This window comes from Pagrus major, chromosome 21 (assembly GCF_040436345.1).
Source record: "Pagrus major chromosome 21, Pma_NU_1.0".
Taxonomy (NCBI): domain Eukaryota; kingdom Metazoa; phylum Chordata; class Actinopteri; order Spariformes; family Sparidae; genus Pagrus; species Pagrus major.
In genome coordinates, this window is record NC_133235.1 from 22778416 (window position 1) to 22790540 (window position 12125).

General features: G+C 43.6%; 1 protein-coding gene across 1 annotated transcript in view; it reads left to right on the top strand.

The window, feature by feature from the left end:
- Positions 1 to 738: 738 nt before the first annotated feature.
- Positions 739 to 12125, top strand: part of LOC141016763 (A-type potassium channel modulatory protein DPP6-like) — a 92775-nt gene continuing 81388 nt past the window's right edge. The window contains exons 1-2 of the mRNA XM_073491302.1: positions 739 to 1403; positions 1497 to 1572. Coding sequence (XP_073347403.1) covers positions 1516 to 1572 — 57 coding nt within the window. The 5' untranslated portion in view covers positions 739 to 1403; positions 1497 to 1515. The remainder of the gene's footprint in view (positions 1404 to 1496; positions 1573 to 12125) is intronic.

Here is a 12125-nt window from a genome sequence, read left to right on the forward strand (position 1 = left end):
GGGAGGTGATGCACCAACAAGAAGAAGTTCTCACACCGGAGAAAAAACACAAAACACAAATTTTGTATTTAAATGAATTTGCAATTAGGACTTGGATCTTCCTATTGCCTCAAAAGAGCACAAACTGTGGCTGCTTTTGTTGCTTCATTATCTGCCTTAAAGAGGAGGAGATATGTGAGTTTTGTGTTGCCTTGTTACTTTATCCCAATAGGGAATTGTCATACTTAAACAGTTGCATGTCTTCGGGTATTATATACCACATTTCTGCTGCTCTATTATTTATGACCCTACACCAGTGCAATGCGGCAAAAAATAAGAGTAAGAAAGAAAGTTGGGGATTACAGAATAGACTTTTTTTTTTCCTCTCCACACCTCCTCAAACTCTCTGGAGAGAAGTATTGAAGTTGCCTTCACTGGTCATCAGTCATGTTCCTTTTTGTTATTTCTGATTTCAACATCACACAAGTCTGCAGAAGAAAAGGAGGTGGATGAAACAATCTTCCCCTCACTGGGATTCACACAAATATCCTCAGCTAAATATCAATCATGTTGTTCTTGCTAACAAAAGAAAAGTCTGTCCTTTTGTTCCCTCTAATTAGCTGCAGCTGAAGTTGGAGAAAACTCCCCAGCCCCGGATCATTAGTATTTGCAGAGTGCGCCGCTACTTTGCTCCCTGTGGTTTTTACTAAATTCACACTTTACTCTCTGTAATGAACTCTTTTGCATCCCTACCTCATTAGGCCTATGGAAAAATATTAACCGCTGAGGGGGCCAGAGGGCGACACGGTTTCCACTTTGATCACCACCCACCGCTAAAAGCGTCTAATTGCCGCCTCGATGCGGAAGTTTTATGCCCTCAGACGGCGAGAAGGCACAGCACAGGTTAGAGGCTGCGCGCAAACTCTCCATAATCGAGTCGTGAAAGCGGAGTCAGATGTCTAAACCTCTCCTGATAAGCAGAAGCCACACAGGTCTGAGCTGATTCTGCGCCACAAAAGCGCTCTTAACTTGTCACAACCCCTCCTCGATATGTTCTGACACGCTGGATGGGGCGTGAACGTCTCCAAAAGGCGCAGATGAGAAAGCCAATACGGTCTCTTATTCAACTAAGTGGATTGAGACTGCAACTTAACGGAGACGCATATGCAATCTGCTGATAAAGCGTCTCCCCTTTTCACTTTTTTTCTCTATATTCTGGCTGGCGGATCAGCTCATTTTCGAGCAACACTTCTGCACGTAGCTATAAAAGAAAGTTCCCCCGCAGACTGGGAATCGTCTTGACCGGAAACTTTCTGCTCATCCTCTGGCTGCGCGCACTTGTATAGCCCGTACCCAGACAGCCAGCGCCTATAGCGCTTTGATTTAGCACCGGACCACTCTCTGAGAAGGCATTACCACTACAGGTGGGTGGTGTTTCATCTGGGAAAAAAATCAGATATTCTCGTGGATGTTGAGAGACAGAGAGAGATCAAAGTTGATTGTTCTTTGTGTTGCAGACTCTTTCTACATGGGACCATGAACTCATCAGCAGGTGCAGGGAACTACCGCAAAGCATCCACCAAAGGAGACAAGGTAATTTATATGTGAAGCGTCCTCTGTTGCTCACATTTCTTTCCTGGAACCATTACGCGTAGAAAAATCCACCTTCGCCTGTTTGGCGCAGTGTTGTTGGAGTACTTCTGCAGGCGCTGATGCGCAAGGAGACGGTTTTATTTCCCTTTTGCAATGGAATGAAAAAGAAGACGACCAGAGTCGTGTTGCATGTTGTAGAGATGCTGGGGTGTTGCTGCCTTTTGGGTCTTTTAATCTTGATTTTTAAACTTTTTCCTGCCTTTGTCACAAATGTCACTCCAGCTACATATTCAGCGTTTCAAGTGCGTAAATGTGGAGACTAAGTGCCACTGTTTCCTCTGTTGGAGGTCTCTCCATCCTCACTCGACTCGTTTGATAACTTGTTTGCAAACTTCATGGCCCAAATTGAGTATCCGTCTGCAGCTCGTGCAGTCAAGCCAATTAGGCTGTCCTGATAAAAGTCTGAGTATAATTTTCTATTCCCTCACAGCTCCGACTTGATGTTTCTACCAACTTTCACTCTGTACATCTGCCAGATTACCCACTTACTTCAGCTGAATGGAGTGCTGTTTTTTCCTGCGTACTCACAAGGAAATGAAACGTCTCAAATCAACCCATAGGGGTACAAGAGAGAAGAAAAAGAAAACATCTTGTCTGCCAAGTAATGCCCCCGCAATAGCACTCCCATAAAGCCATTTCCCAACAACGCTCAGGCAAGAGAGCCAAAGTTAACTTGACTTACACAGGCAGACGCATCGATTGCTTTTTTGATAAGGGACAAAAATATGTTGAATCAGTCTCCCTCCGTGTGTCACTCTGAGGAGGAGCTGTGAAATATTTAATTTGCGACAAAACTGTCAGCCTCTAGGGGGCATGTCATCCCAAAAATTGTTTTTCAGATCACAGGCTCTATATTGAAGGCTATTTATATCTGTTTCTGTGAGTTGAATGAGACCTATGCCCCATGCAGTTCAGTTTTTAGAGATGGATTCTTCTTTTTTTTTGGTTTTAGATTAAAGGAGAAATGTCTCACTCGTCACTAATGCACCAAGGACAACGTGGAAACTCAGTATTTTGCTCCATCGGTTCACTGGATTCATTTAATCACATTCAGATTTCACAGTTCTGCATGCTTTGTTTGATATAACTCAGTCTTGTCAAAATGTGGATGGGTGGCTGCTCTCTGTGGGTGCTCACTCATTTGTCACATAGTACACTTGACACTTGATATCATCCCATGCTGGAGCTAGTTTGCCCTCTGCTGGAGGCACGAAGACGCACACTGACTCCTGATCAAGCATCCTCCACAGTCTTTTCCTATTTGTCGACATCTTGACAGATTTTTTCTCTCATTACTCGGGCTTTCGAAGCCTCCAGTCAGTTTCTCTCACACAAATTTCCACCACTGCGATGAGAAGGATACCTCTATACATCCCAGATTTCTGCTGACTCCAATTACAGCTCATTGCAATGAAAGCCCCCCCAAAAATCCTGAACACAGAAGTTTTCTGTGACCAGAAGTTTGACTCTTAAACGACTCGCAGGCACAGCCTATTAAATTCGCACATAATCTGTGTTCAATTTGCATAGAAAAGAAATCATTAAGTCTGGCTATCCGAGCTGCCCTCCCTTCTCAGAGGATTGAGCGAATTTGGAGAAAATGCAGACATGTCTTCACTAAAACTCATTAAGGCTGATGTGGTTGTTATGATCCTGCCCTGAGAAAGAGAGAGCTCTGACTTACTGACACTAAGAAGCTGAATATGCATGTATTCTTTCATAATTATAATTTTCTTAATTCCCCTTTTTCATCTCTTTTCTTTTATTTGATAAATGTAATGCAGCAGTCATCGAAATTACACAGAAAATTTACTTTGAACAAACTGTCTTTAGACCCTCAGTTCGGATGAGGAAAAACTCCTCAAAAGCTCGTTGATTAACAGCGAAAAAATGGATGAGACCTCAGGAAGAGTAACAGGGGAGGCGTCCATTTCCCCAGACAGACGGACATGTAATAGATGTCTCGTGTGCAGAATAGAGAGATTGTAAACTTGTATAAAGAATAGATCTGTGAGGACGTTGAGCAACTTCAGGTGTCGGCAAACAGACCTGAGCCATCTGACTTCCTCTCCACCGTGGAGACCTGGAAGACACAAGAGCAAAACTCAAGCTAATAATTCACACAGACAGCTGGAGAAGAGACAGACAGACAGACAGACAGACAGGCAGACAGGCAGAGAGAAGAAGAGAGAGGATGTCCCAGAGGATGAAGATCCAGATCTAAACATCTGCAATGAGGCAACACCAGCTGGGGAAGAGAGAGAGGTCTTTAGGGAAAGAGAGAAGAGATACCTGCTGCTCTTCTCTACAGGTGCATCTCAAAACATTAGGATATTATGGCAAAGCTAATTTTTTTCTGTAAATTAATTAAAAAAGTGACATTCATTACACATAAAGTGAAATAGCTTTGTTTTAATAATGACGATTATGGTTTATAGCTCATCAAAAACTTATCAAAAATAATCCAGTATCTCAAAATATGACAATATTACATAAGACCAATCAAAAAAAGGATTTATAATATAGAATGTTATTTATGCACTCAATACTTGGTCGGGGCCCCTTTTGCACGAATTACTGCATCAGTGTGGCGTGGCATGGAGGCGATCAGCCTGTGGCAATGCTGAGGTGTTATGGAAGCTCAGGTTGCTTTGATAGCGGCCATCAGCTCATCTGTTTTGTTGGGTCTGGTGTCTCTCATCTTCCTCTTGACAACACCCCATAGATTCCCAATGGGGTTGAGGTCGTGCTCAAAAAGGAAATCAGCATCTCCATACAGTGCTGAGATGCTGATTTCCATATCCATTTATTTATTCTATAATTTCCTCAATTTATTTATTCCACATATTCTTCTTACTTTTCGAAACCTGGTGCCTACATTACCCACAATGCAACTTAGCCAATGAGTTACATCAGTGGAGGCAATTTATTAGATTACATGCAGCTGCCTCTGGAGTCACAAATGGCTTGATACTACTTTGTTCTCAAATACATTCGTAATCCCCAAGACCTGTAAACAGATTTTACAGTGTAAAATTGATGGAGTTGCCCTTTAAAGTTTATTGTGATTTAACTCTCTGTGCCCTACTCTTTACTAGGTTAGGGGTTGCCAGAACTTAACACTGTGGACTGAATTGCAGATGTTCTCCATGCAATAATTTCTATAATTACATTTTTAATTATTACGGTGTTGATGACTGTTGTCCATGGTTACGCCGCATTAAGCTTTTTGCGGTGTTTGTTGTCAGATCGTAAGCTGCCAATGCTGCTGCTGCTGTGCTGAAGAGTTTTTGATGTTTTCCATCAAAGGTGTTCGCGACTGCTTTTATAATGAAATCACACCCAAGAGCATAAACAAATCCCAACATCCATAAGTCCTCTGTAGAAACTAGGCTGTAACATGGACCTGTATGTTTGCTGTCTCTTGTATCTTGTAGTGTTGCAGGGCGTTGTTGTTGTAAAGTCACAGAGAATCATAAGCAACCTTTCATTCATCATTTTTACTCAGCATTCAAAGTGCATCTCAGATCCCCGATTAAAAGTGCATTCAGAATCAGATGGAAAGACGTGGCCCAGATTGAATCAGTGGCAATCATTTGTACCTCCTACACCACAGAGCAGAAAATACACTTTGTATTTTGCCTTACGGTGACTTGTCTCATCTGTTGTGGTGGCTGCCTCTGGTGTTGCCCGTTGCCTGACGGTTTCAAGGCCAGTGTGAGTCTAGACTTCCATCATTTGCATTTGCTGAGAGACTGAGAGGCTGACAGAGCTCTCTGTTTCCAAGATATGAACGGTATTGTTTCACTCTCTGCGGAAATCTCCACGTTGCAGTTACTATCTCGAATGTTCGGTTCAGTCAAAGTTTTCATAAAGGTGTCCGCGGGGTCATGATGCATGTTCGTATTCAAATATTTTCTGTACAAGGATCGGCGCACTAATCTGTGTGATCAGGTTAGTTTGGAGCGAACCGGTATCAGAGCTGTTTGGAAGGAAGTGTCTAAGATTTTCTGGCACCCTGAGCTGAATGCTAAGGTTCCCTGGAGTCAGATTGTACAGACAAAACTTTCACTGAAATGATTTGTATGCAGCAGGAATATGTTCAGATGAAATGCCTTTCAAAAACATTCTGTATTCATCCAGTGAGCCTCTGTGTTTCTGCATTGAACCATTGCACTTTGAATTGCCTGCTTAAAATGTTTGTATTGCTGCCCACAGCCGCTATTAGCCGTTTGAAAATGACTTTCGTTTTCCTGATGTACGCATATGTACGCATACGATGCGCACATCTCAATACCATCTGTTTATTCCAGGCAATGACCGTATTGAGAGCGATAATCCGGCGGCGAACAATAGTACTTTGTTCAATGAAATGAAATTTGGAGACAGAGAAACAACCAGGGGACGCATGGTAGCGAGGGACAACACCATTCAGCAGCAGTCATTTGTCACCACTAACTGCTGTGCGGAGGGTTTGGCTCTCCGGGGAAGGTTTGCTGTAGATGAGAGCCATGTTTATGAAAGCTGTCTGGGTTCCTGGCCACCCTCGAGCACCCAGAGTTCTTCATCCTGGACACAATCACGCTCTTGCATTGCTCCCTGGGGTGCAGGTTTCATCTGTACCTGTCACTTGTAACAGATGACCTGATAGAGCTCCGTCTGGAGTGAAGCCGCTTGCATCTCGCTGATAAAGACATACTGAAGCCTGATATGCACACATTCCTGGACTCATTCCAATTCTGACAAACAGTGTTGTGTTCTCTATTCATATCTTTGCACCGCTGCCCTTCCCTGAGCTCAAAGAGGTGCTGGTCTGAGAAGAATACCAAGTACGGCAGGGTGAATCCGTGGGATCCACAGGGAGGAGCACTGGTGGAAGATGCTCGGGGCCTTTGAGGCTATTAGCCGGGGATAGGTGCTGCGGTGTGGCTGAAGGTCAAGATCATAGCCCGGCTGAGGACATGGAGGCATCATGGGACATACATTTCTGATATGAGTTTAGATTACGCTGTGATGCTGCACTGGAGCACAGAGAAAGAAACACTTATTCACATTTCTCCACAGAAATTCTTTGAATGTCCATTTGGGTTTGGACCTTAGCCCAACAAGTTTGCTTAAATAAACATTATGTAACATTTCTACCCTAAAATGACAGTTTCTAAATCATGTTGATGGCACAGTGTCTTGTAATAAGGTGAATGGTGTCTCTGTCTCTGCCACTCCGCCCCCTATCACTTGTTTCGAGAGGGTAGGTTCACAGCGTTACATACATGTTTACTTCAAAATACAAGTGTTCAGGCATAGCATTGTTGTGACGTAATGAGTTTTGTTTGTACTTAGCACCTACATTACGTCTGACCTGGGATTTATATTTATGACAGTGGTGTTGCACTCAGAAACTGTGGGGGGCGCCAAATCGCACAGAATTTCTACGTAGTGTTGCTTTAAAGGAGACCTTAAAAGTTACAAAGGTCAGTCTGTGCCAACAGAAGCTCCTCTCTCTCACAGAAAACACTGCTCCTGAAATGCCTCGTCGGTAGACCCCGCCTTTAATTCTGTAACTTTGTGACATAACTAGTCACCATGTCACACTTTTGCACAATTTATGCATAGCAGCTAGTTTGGCACGTAAGAATTGATTTAGCACAGCTGCTCTGTTGTTGTTAGCTGTGCTGGCTCAGGCGTGTGTGAGCCGACCAATCGGAGGAGACTGGGTATTTGTAAGGAGGGGCCTTAAAGAGACAGGAGCTAAAACAGAGCGTTTCAGACAGAGGGGGAATACAGCGCTGCAACACTGGACTGTATGAGAAAACTGATGTGTTTCTGAGCATTGAAGCATGTAAACCTATTCTAGTAGTAACCCTAAATAAAAATATGAACCTGATAATAAGCATCATATGTCTCCTTAATCTCTTGCTGCTCACAAGAAAAGGAACATGCCATCGCGGATGATTTGCTTCTTCCAATCCACATATGGCTGTTTGGTATGGTATTTACCAGCCTTATTTATTGATCAGTTTATGATTTATCAGTTTAATTCAGCAGCTGTAGACACCAGTTAGGCAGACACTCTTAGATAAGCCAAAACCAAAACTGATGATTTCATTATCCCTGTGGCATCTGGTGATAAATCCAGCTTTCTCCCTCGATCTCCAGAGCCATATGCGCTTGAGGCGTTTCCCTTGAACATGCTGATATGCGTGATTTAAAAAGACCAAAACACACACTGTCATTGGGATATAAACTAACGCGTCTCCTCCGGTTCATCCGCGCCATCGATCACTGACTTTATTAATGACGTTGTTTTGACACCAGCTCTTAAAGTGCTTTAATGGAGGCCCACGTTCTGCCAAATCAGCAGGAGGTGACAGACGGAAGAAAATTAGTAAATGAGTGTAAACGGCGCTGCGTAGTAAAAGTAAACAAGCAAAGAAATTCAAGACGTGCACTGTTAATCTTCTGTCAGCGTGATGAAACACCACATCACCTCCGTGTTTCGCAGCAATAACGGCACTGACCTTTTGCACTAATTGCAATTACAGTGACTTACTGTGAGCCAGCAAGGTTCATAATCATAGGAGTGTATGTCACGGCTGTAAATGTGACAAAAAACCAACGCGGGAAACGACCAATCAGGGGCTTGTTTAAAGGACCTTGGGAAAATGTCATGGCACAAAATCAGCTTGTTAACAGCAACGGCTACGACTAAAACCACCACCTCTTGTATTAACTCAAAGGACTTTATTATTCCCCGGCACAGTCACCAGAGCAATTATTCTCTCAGATGAATCTCCTGTGGTGTGCATGCAAATATGAACTTTGGATCTTCTTTGTCCTCCCTGTAGAATATGACTTTATATGTTGGCCTAATGAACATGAAAACAGCCCTAGTTGCTCTTTTGTTCTTGTGTTTTTATCTTCTCATGTCTCATGTCATGTGATTATGCTACCTAGCTTTACAGAAGTGCAGCTCTTTATCACCTACTGCTGTCAACTCAGGTTCATCGCCGACATGTAAAAATATGAGCAGAAGAAACTCGGCAGTCATTAGTGATAAACTGCCGCAGCTGCAGGGGGAAGACTCTTGCTTTAAACGGGTCCATGAGTCACGGTCAAAAAGAAATTCAGCTGACTTTAAATATAAGTATTTATGAAGCGCCGTGAAACCTCAAACCAGCTCTTGCCACAGGGTATAAAACATACCGCTGTCCGTGAAATGAGAACATAGGCATTTCGACTTTACTTTATTCACATTTCCAATGAATAATTGGCAAGGTCATTTTAAGATAGTGCACATTTTTTCCCATGAATGTTAAATTAGAAACCAGCCTATACAGCTGTGAAGTGTAAAACCCAAAGCAGTGTTCTGAAACGTGATGGTGCTTTAATGACTTTGCACCACATAGTTTACATCTTCACTGTTCTGACAGCTTCAGCATCTTGATTCAAACCAAAGAAAAATTTGTGAAATGCTAGATTCAGCCTCGCTACCTGACCAGGACTGGAGTGTGGGTAGCCTTGAGATTCACTGCTCTTGGAGCCCTCCCTGCAACCGTTTCAGTGAATGAGTTATGAATGCTTTGCTGTCTGTGTCGGTCTTCTCAAGGCTCTGTGTATCTTGCCTCTGGCTTCTGTCACATGAGCACTTGAGCAGCTTAGATTAAAGGGGCACTACGTAGTTTTGGACAAGAAATTCAAACTCAGAATTTTTCGTAGTCACAACATTAATGAGGTAATAATACAAACTCACTCACTTCCATAAGGTCCCCAGAACACTGTTTGAAGCTAGAAAGGCGGCAGGGTCCGCCACATATAAACAAAGTAAAACAGTATGAAACTGTGTTGTCCTTTAAGGTCAGTTTGTTTATTCAGTTTATTCAGTCATGAAAAAATCAGTCAGTTTCATCCCCAGAACTACACAGTGTACCTTTAGACAAGAATCCATTGAGAAATATGACTAGTTCTAGTTTTATAAATCCATTTCATCCTCTGCTTCCTCATGGCTCCCATGCTGTGGTTTGCTTGTACAAACTGGTTGCTCAGTCTCAGCCCCGGGATTCAATACACGAGGCACAAACGCTACATAAATAAAGCAGCAGGGTGGCTCGTGCCAGGCTTCTGTCCTGTTAGCATGGCTTGATGGGTGTGTGTGTGTGGGTGTGTGTGTGTGTGTGTGTGTGTGTGTGTGTGTGTGTGTGTGTGCATGTGTGTGTGTGGTGGTGGTGGTGGGGTTGTATTTTATGACGTGGGAGACAGGCAGCATAAATATTACTCGCGCTTAATCACAACCCAGCTGCAAAGACGACTGAAATTGATCCATTTCTTGGTAATATGTTCTCACACCCCGATTAGAAAAACACACACACACACACACTCGAGGAGGAAAATGCCTCGCAGGCAATATCGGTACTGAGAAACAACTTGTATTTATTGTTTATATATATACAGTATGTGTAAGAAGTGTGTGTGTCTTATTTTCTTACACTATTGAACTCTGCGCTGATGAAAGTCTTCTTGAGATAGTTTGAGTGTGTGTGTGAGAGAATGAGGGAGGGATGGTGTAAGGACGGGAGAGATAAGTAGCATTTGGAGGAGCCTGAGCTAACCCCGCACCACTTCCTCTCCCTCCCCATGTGGAGGCGATGCCAGCGTCTGTGTGATTGATTCACCCTGCGAGGAGAGAGAGGGAGGCGTCGTGGTCGGGGCTCCTGGACCCCCGGGTCATCCTCTCCCTCTCTTCTCTTAGCCGTAGGGGAGGGAGAGAGAGGAGGAGGAGGAGGAGGAGGAGGAGTGGGTGTAGTGGTGGTGGTTAAGGGATGGGGGGGGGTACTTCTCAGACACCTCCAGCAGCTCCAACTTCACAGCACAAAAGGTGTGAGCACAGCGAGGAGGGAAGACAAGTGGCACTTTTCAGCATGTCTGTCCTCATAGCCACCCAGCTGAAGATAGACACCAGCACTGCTTCCAGAAGGGTAAGGGGGGGCCCTTTTAGCATGCACGGCACGCTGTGGGGGAATGTCTGTGTTTATGGGTGAGTCTCCTGCTCCTGACAGAAAAGGCTGCTGGCTGTTTGTGATAGCAACCGGACAGGCGGGGGAAAGGGAGCGGTGGGTCCCGACGTCCCCGCTGAGGATCTTGATGGACAAACGTTTCCCATTTCAATTTAAAATCGCCGACTTCTCTAATGAACGGTTGGTTACATATGCTGCAGAGTGCCTCATTGTTATTCTTTGTGATGTGTTGCCAGTTAATGACTTCGGTGGGAAGTGGCCACCGTGGGGGAAAAGTTGGATGGAAGTACGTATGTGAGATATTTTGGATTTTTTAAATGATTGGTTTTGCAATTCTGTCTGGAATGTACTGAATTTAAACATCTTGTTTACTCTTTGCTCATTTGGAAATCATTTAGATGGCTTTGAGGTCAGCTAATTGCTCATTTTTGGATAAATGCTGACGTTAATGCTGCTCTCGTGCTCGCATGCAAATGGTCTGCAGGGGAAAGTGATGAGAAGTTAGAAGTTTAGGACAACTTTTGATGTTCTCAAGCTATTTAAGTGATGAAAAATGTCAGAAAAGACAATCTGAAGGTATTTATCTGAGGTTTCTTGTCATTATTAGTCAAATTAATGGCACCTAAGTAAACACAAAAACTCTGAAATTTCTTAATGGCTCAGAAGACTTGAGATGCGTTATATTTTGTAGCTCCCTAAAAATCATGCAACCAGTAACGGAATGAAAAAAGAGCGGGAGAATCAGGGCAGTTCACACTTCTTATGCGATAAGCTCCTTCATTTCTTTTTCTCGCTACACACTCTTGCTATCTATTCCCACACAAACACACCTGTGACAATAAATTCTTAGTGACACGCTCTCTTGTTCAGTTTCCCCGCTCCCTATTCCCCCATCCTTCCCTCTTCCTTCCTGCTTCTCCCCCTCATCATCTGCTGCTGCCACAACTGTTACAGTACTCTGCTGCTCCCCTCAAACGTGGCCACGCTCTATTCGACCACATCAGCCGGCATTAAACTCCATTTCCTCACTGACTTATCTGCTACCATTTCAATTTGGGCTCACTGCATAGCTTCCCCCTCATCTGTAATGTGCTGGAAGATTCAGCACTTATTATCTGTGGAGGATAATAATGTGCCAGTTCTGACAGGCAACATGTTCAGAAAAGCAGTTAACAAAGTTGAATTTTGCACACGGCTCGGTTTGAAATGAGTTTAGGGCGAGTTAGAAATGAGCACTCATGAGAATATTTAGCGTGATGTGAATTTATGGTGCGATTTTCATAAAAACGATGCATGATGTGTAATCTGCATGAGTCTCCGTATGTGTTTATGGTGGTTTTATTAGCATATTATCAGGTAAATATGACCTGAACTGAAGTCAACGTGTGACTCAGTGATTTGTGGAGGCCTTCTGCTTTTGTGTAAAGCGGCCACAATTGTAATTAAGTGTCACGACATGCATCGCAGGTAATTGAATTTGCC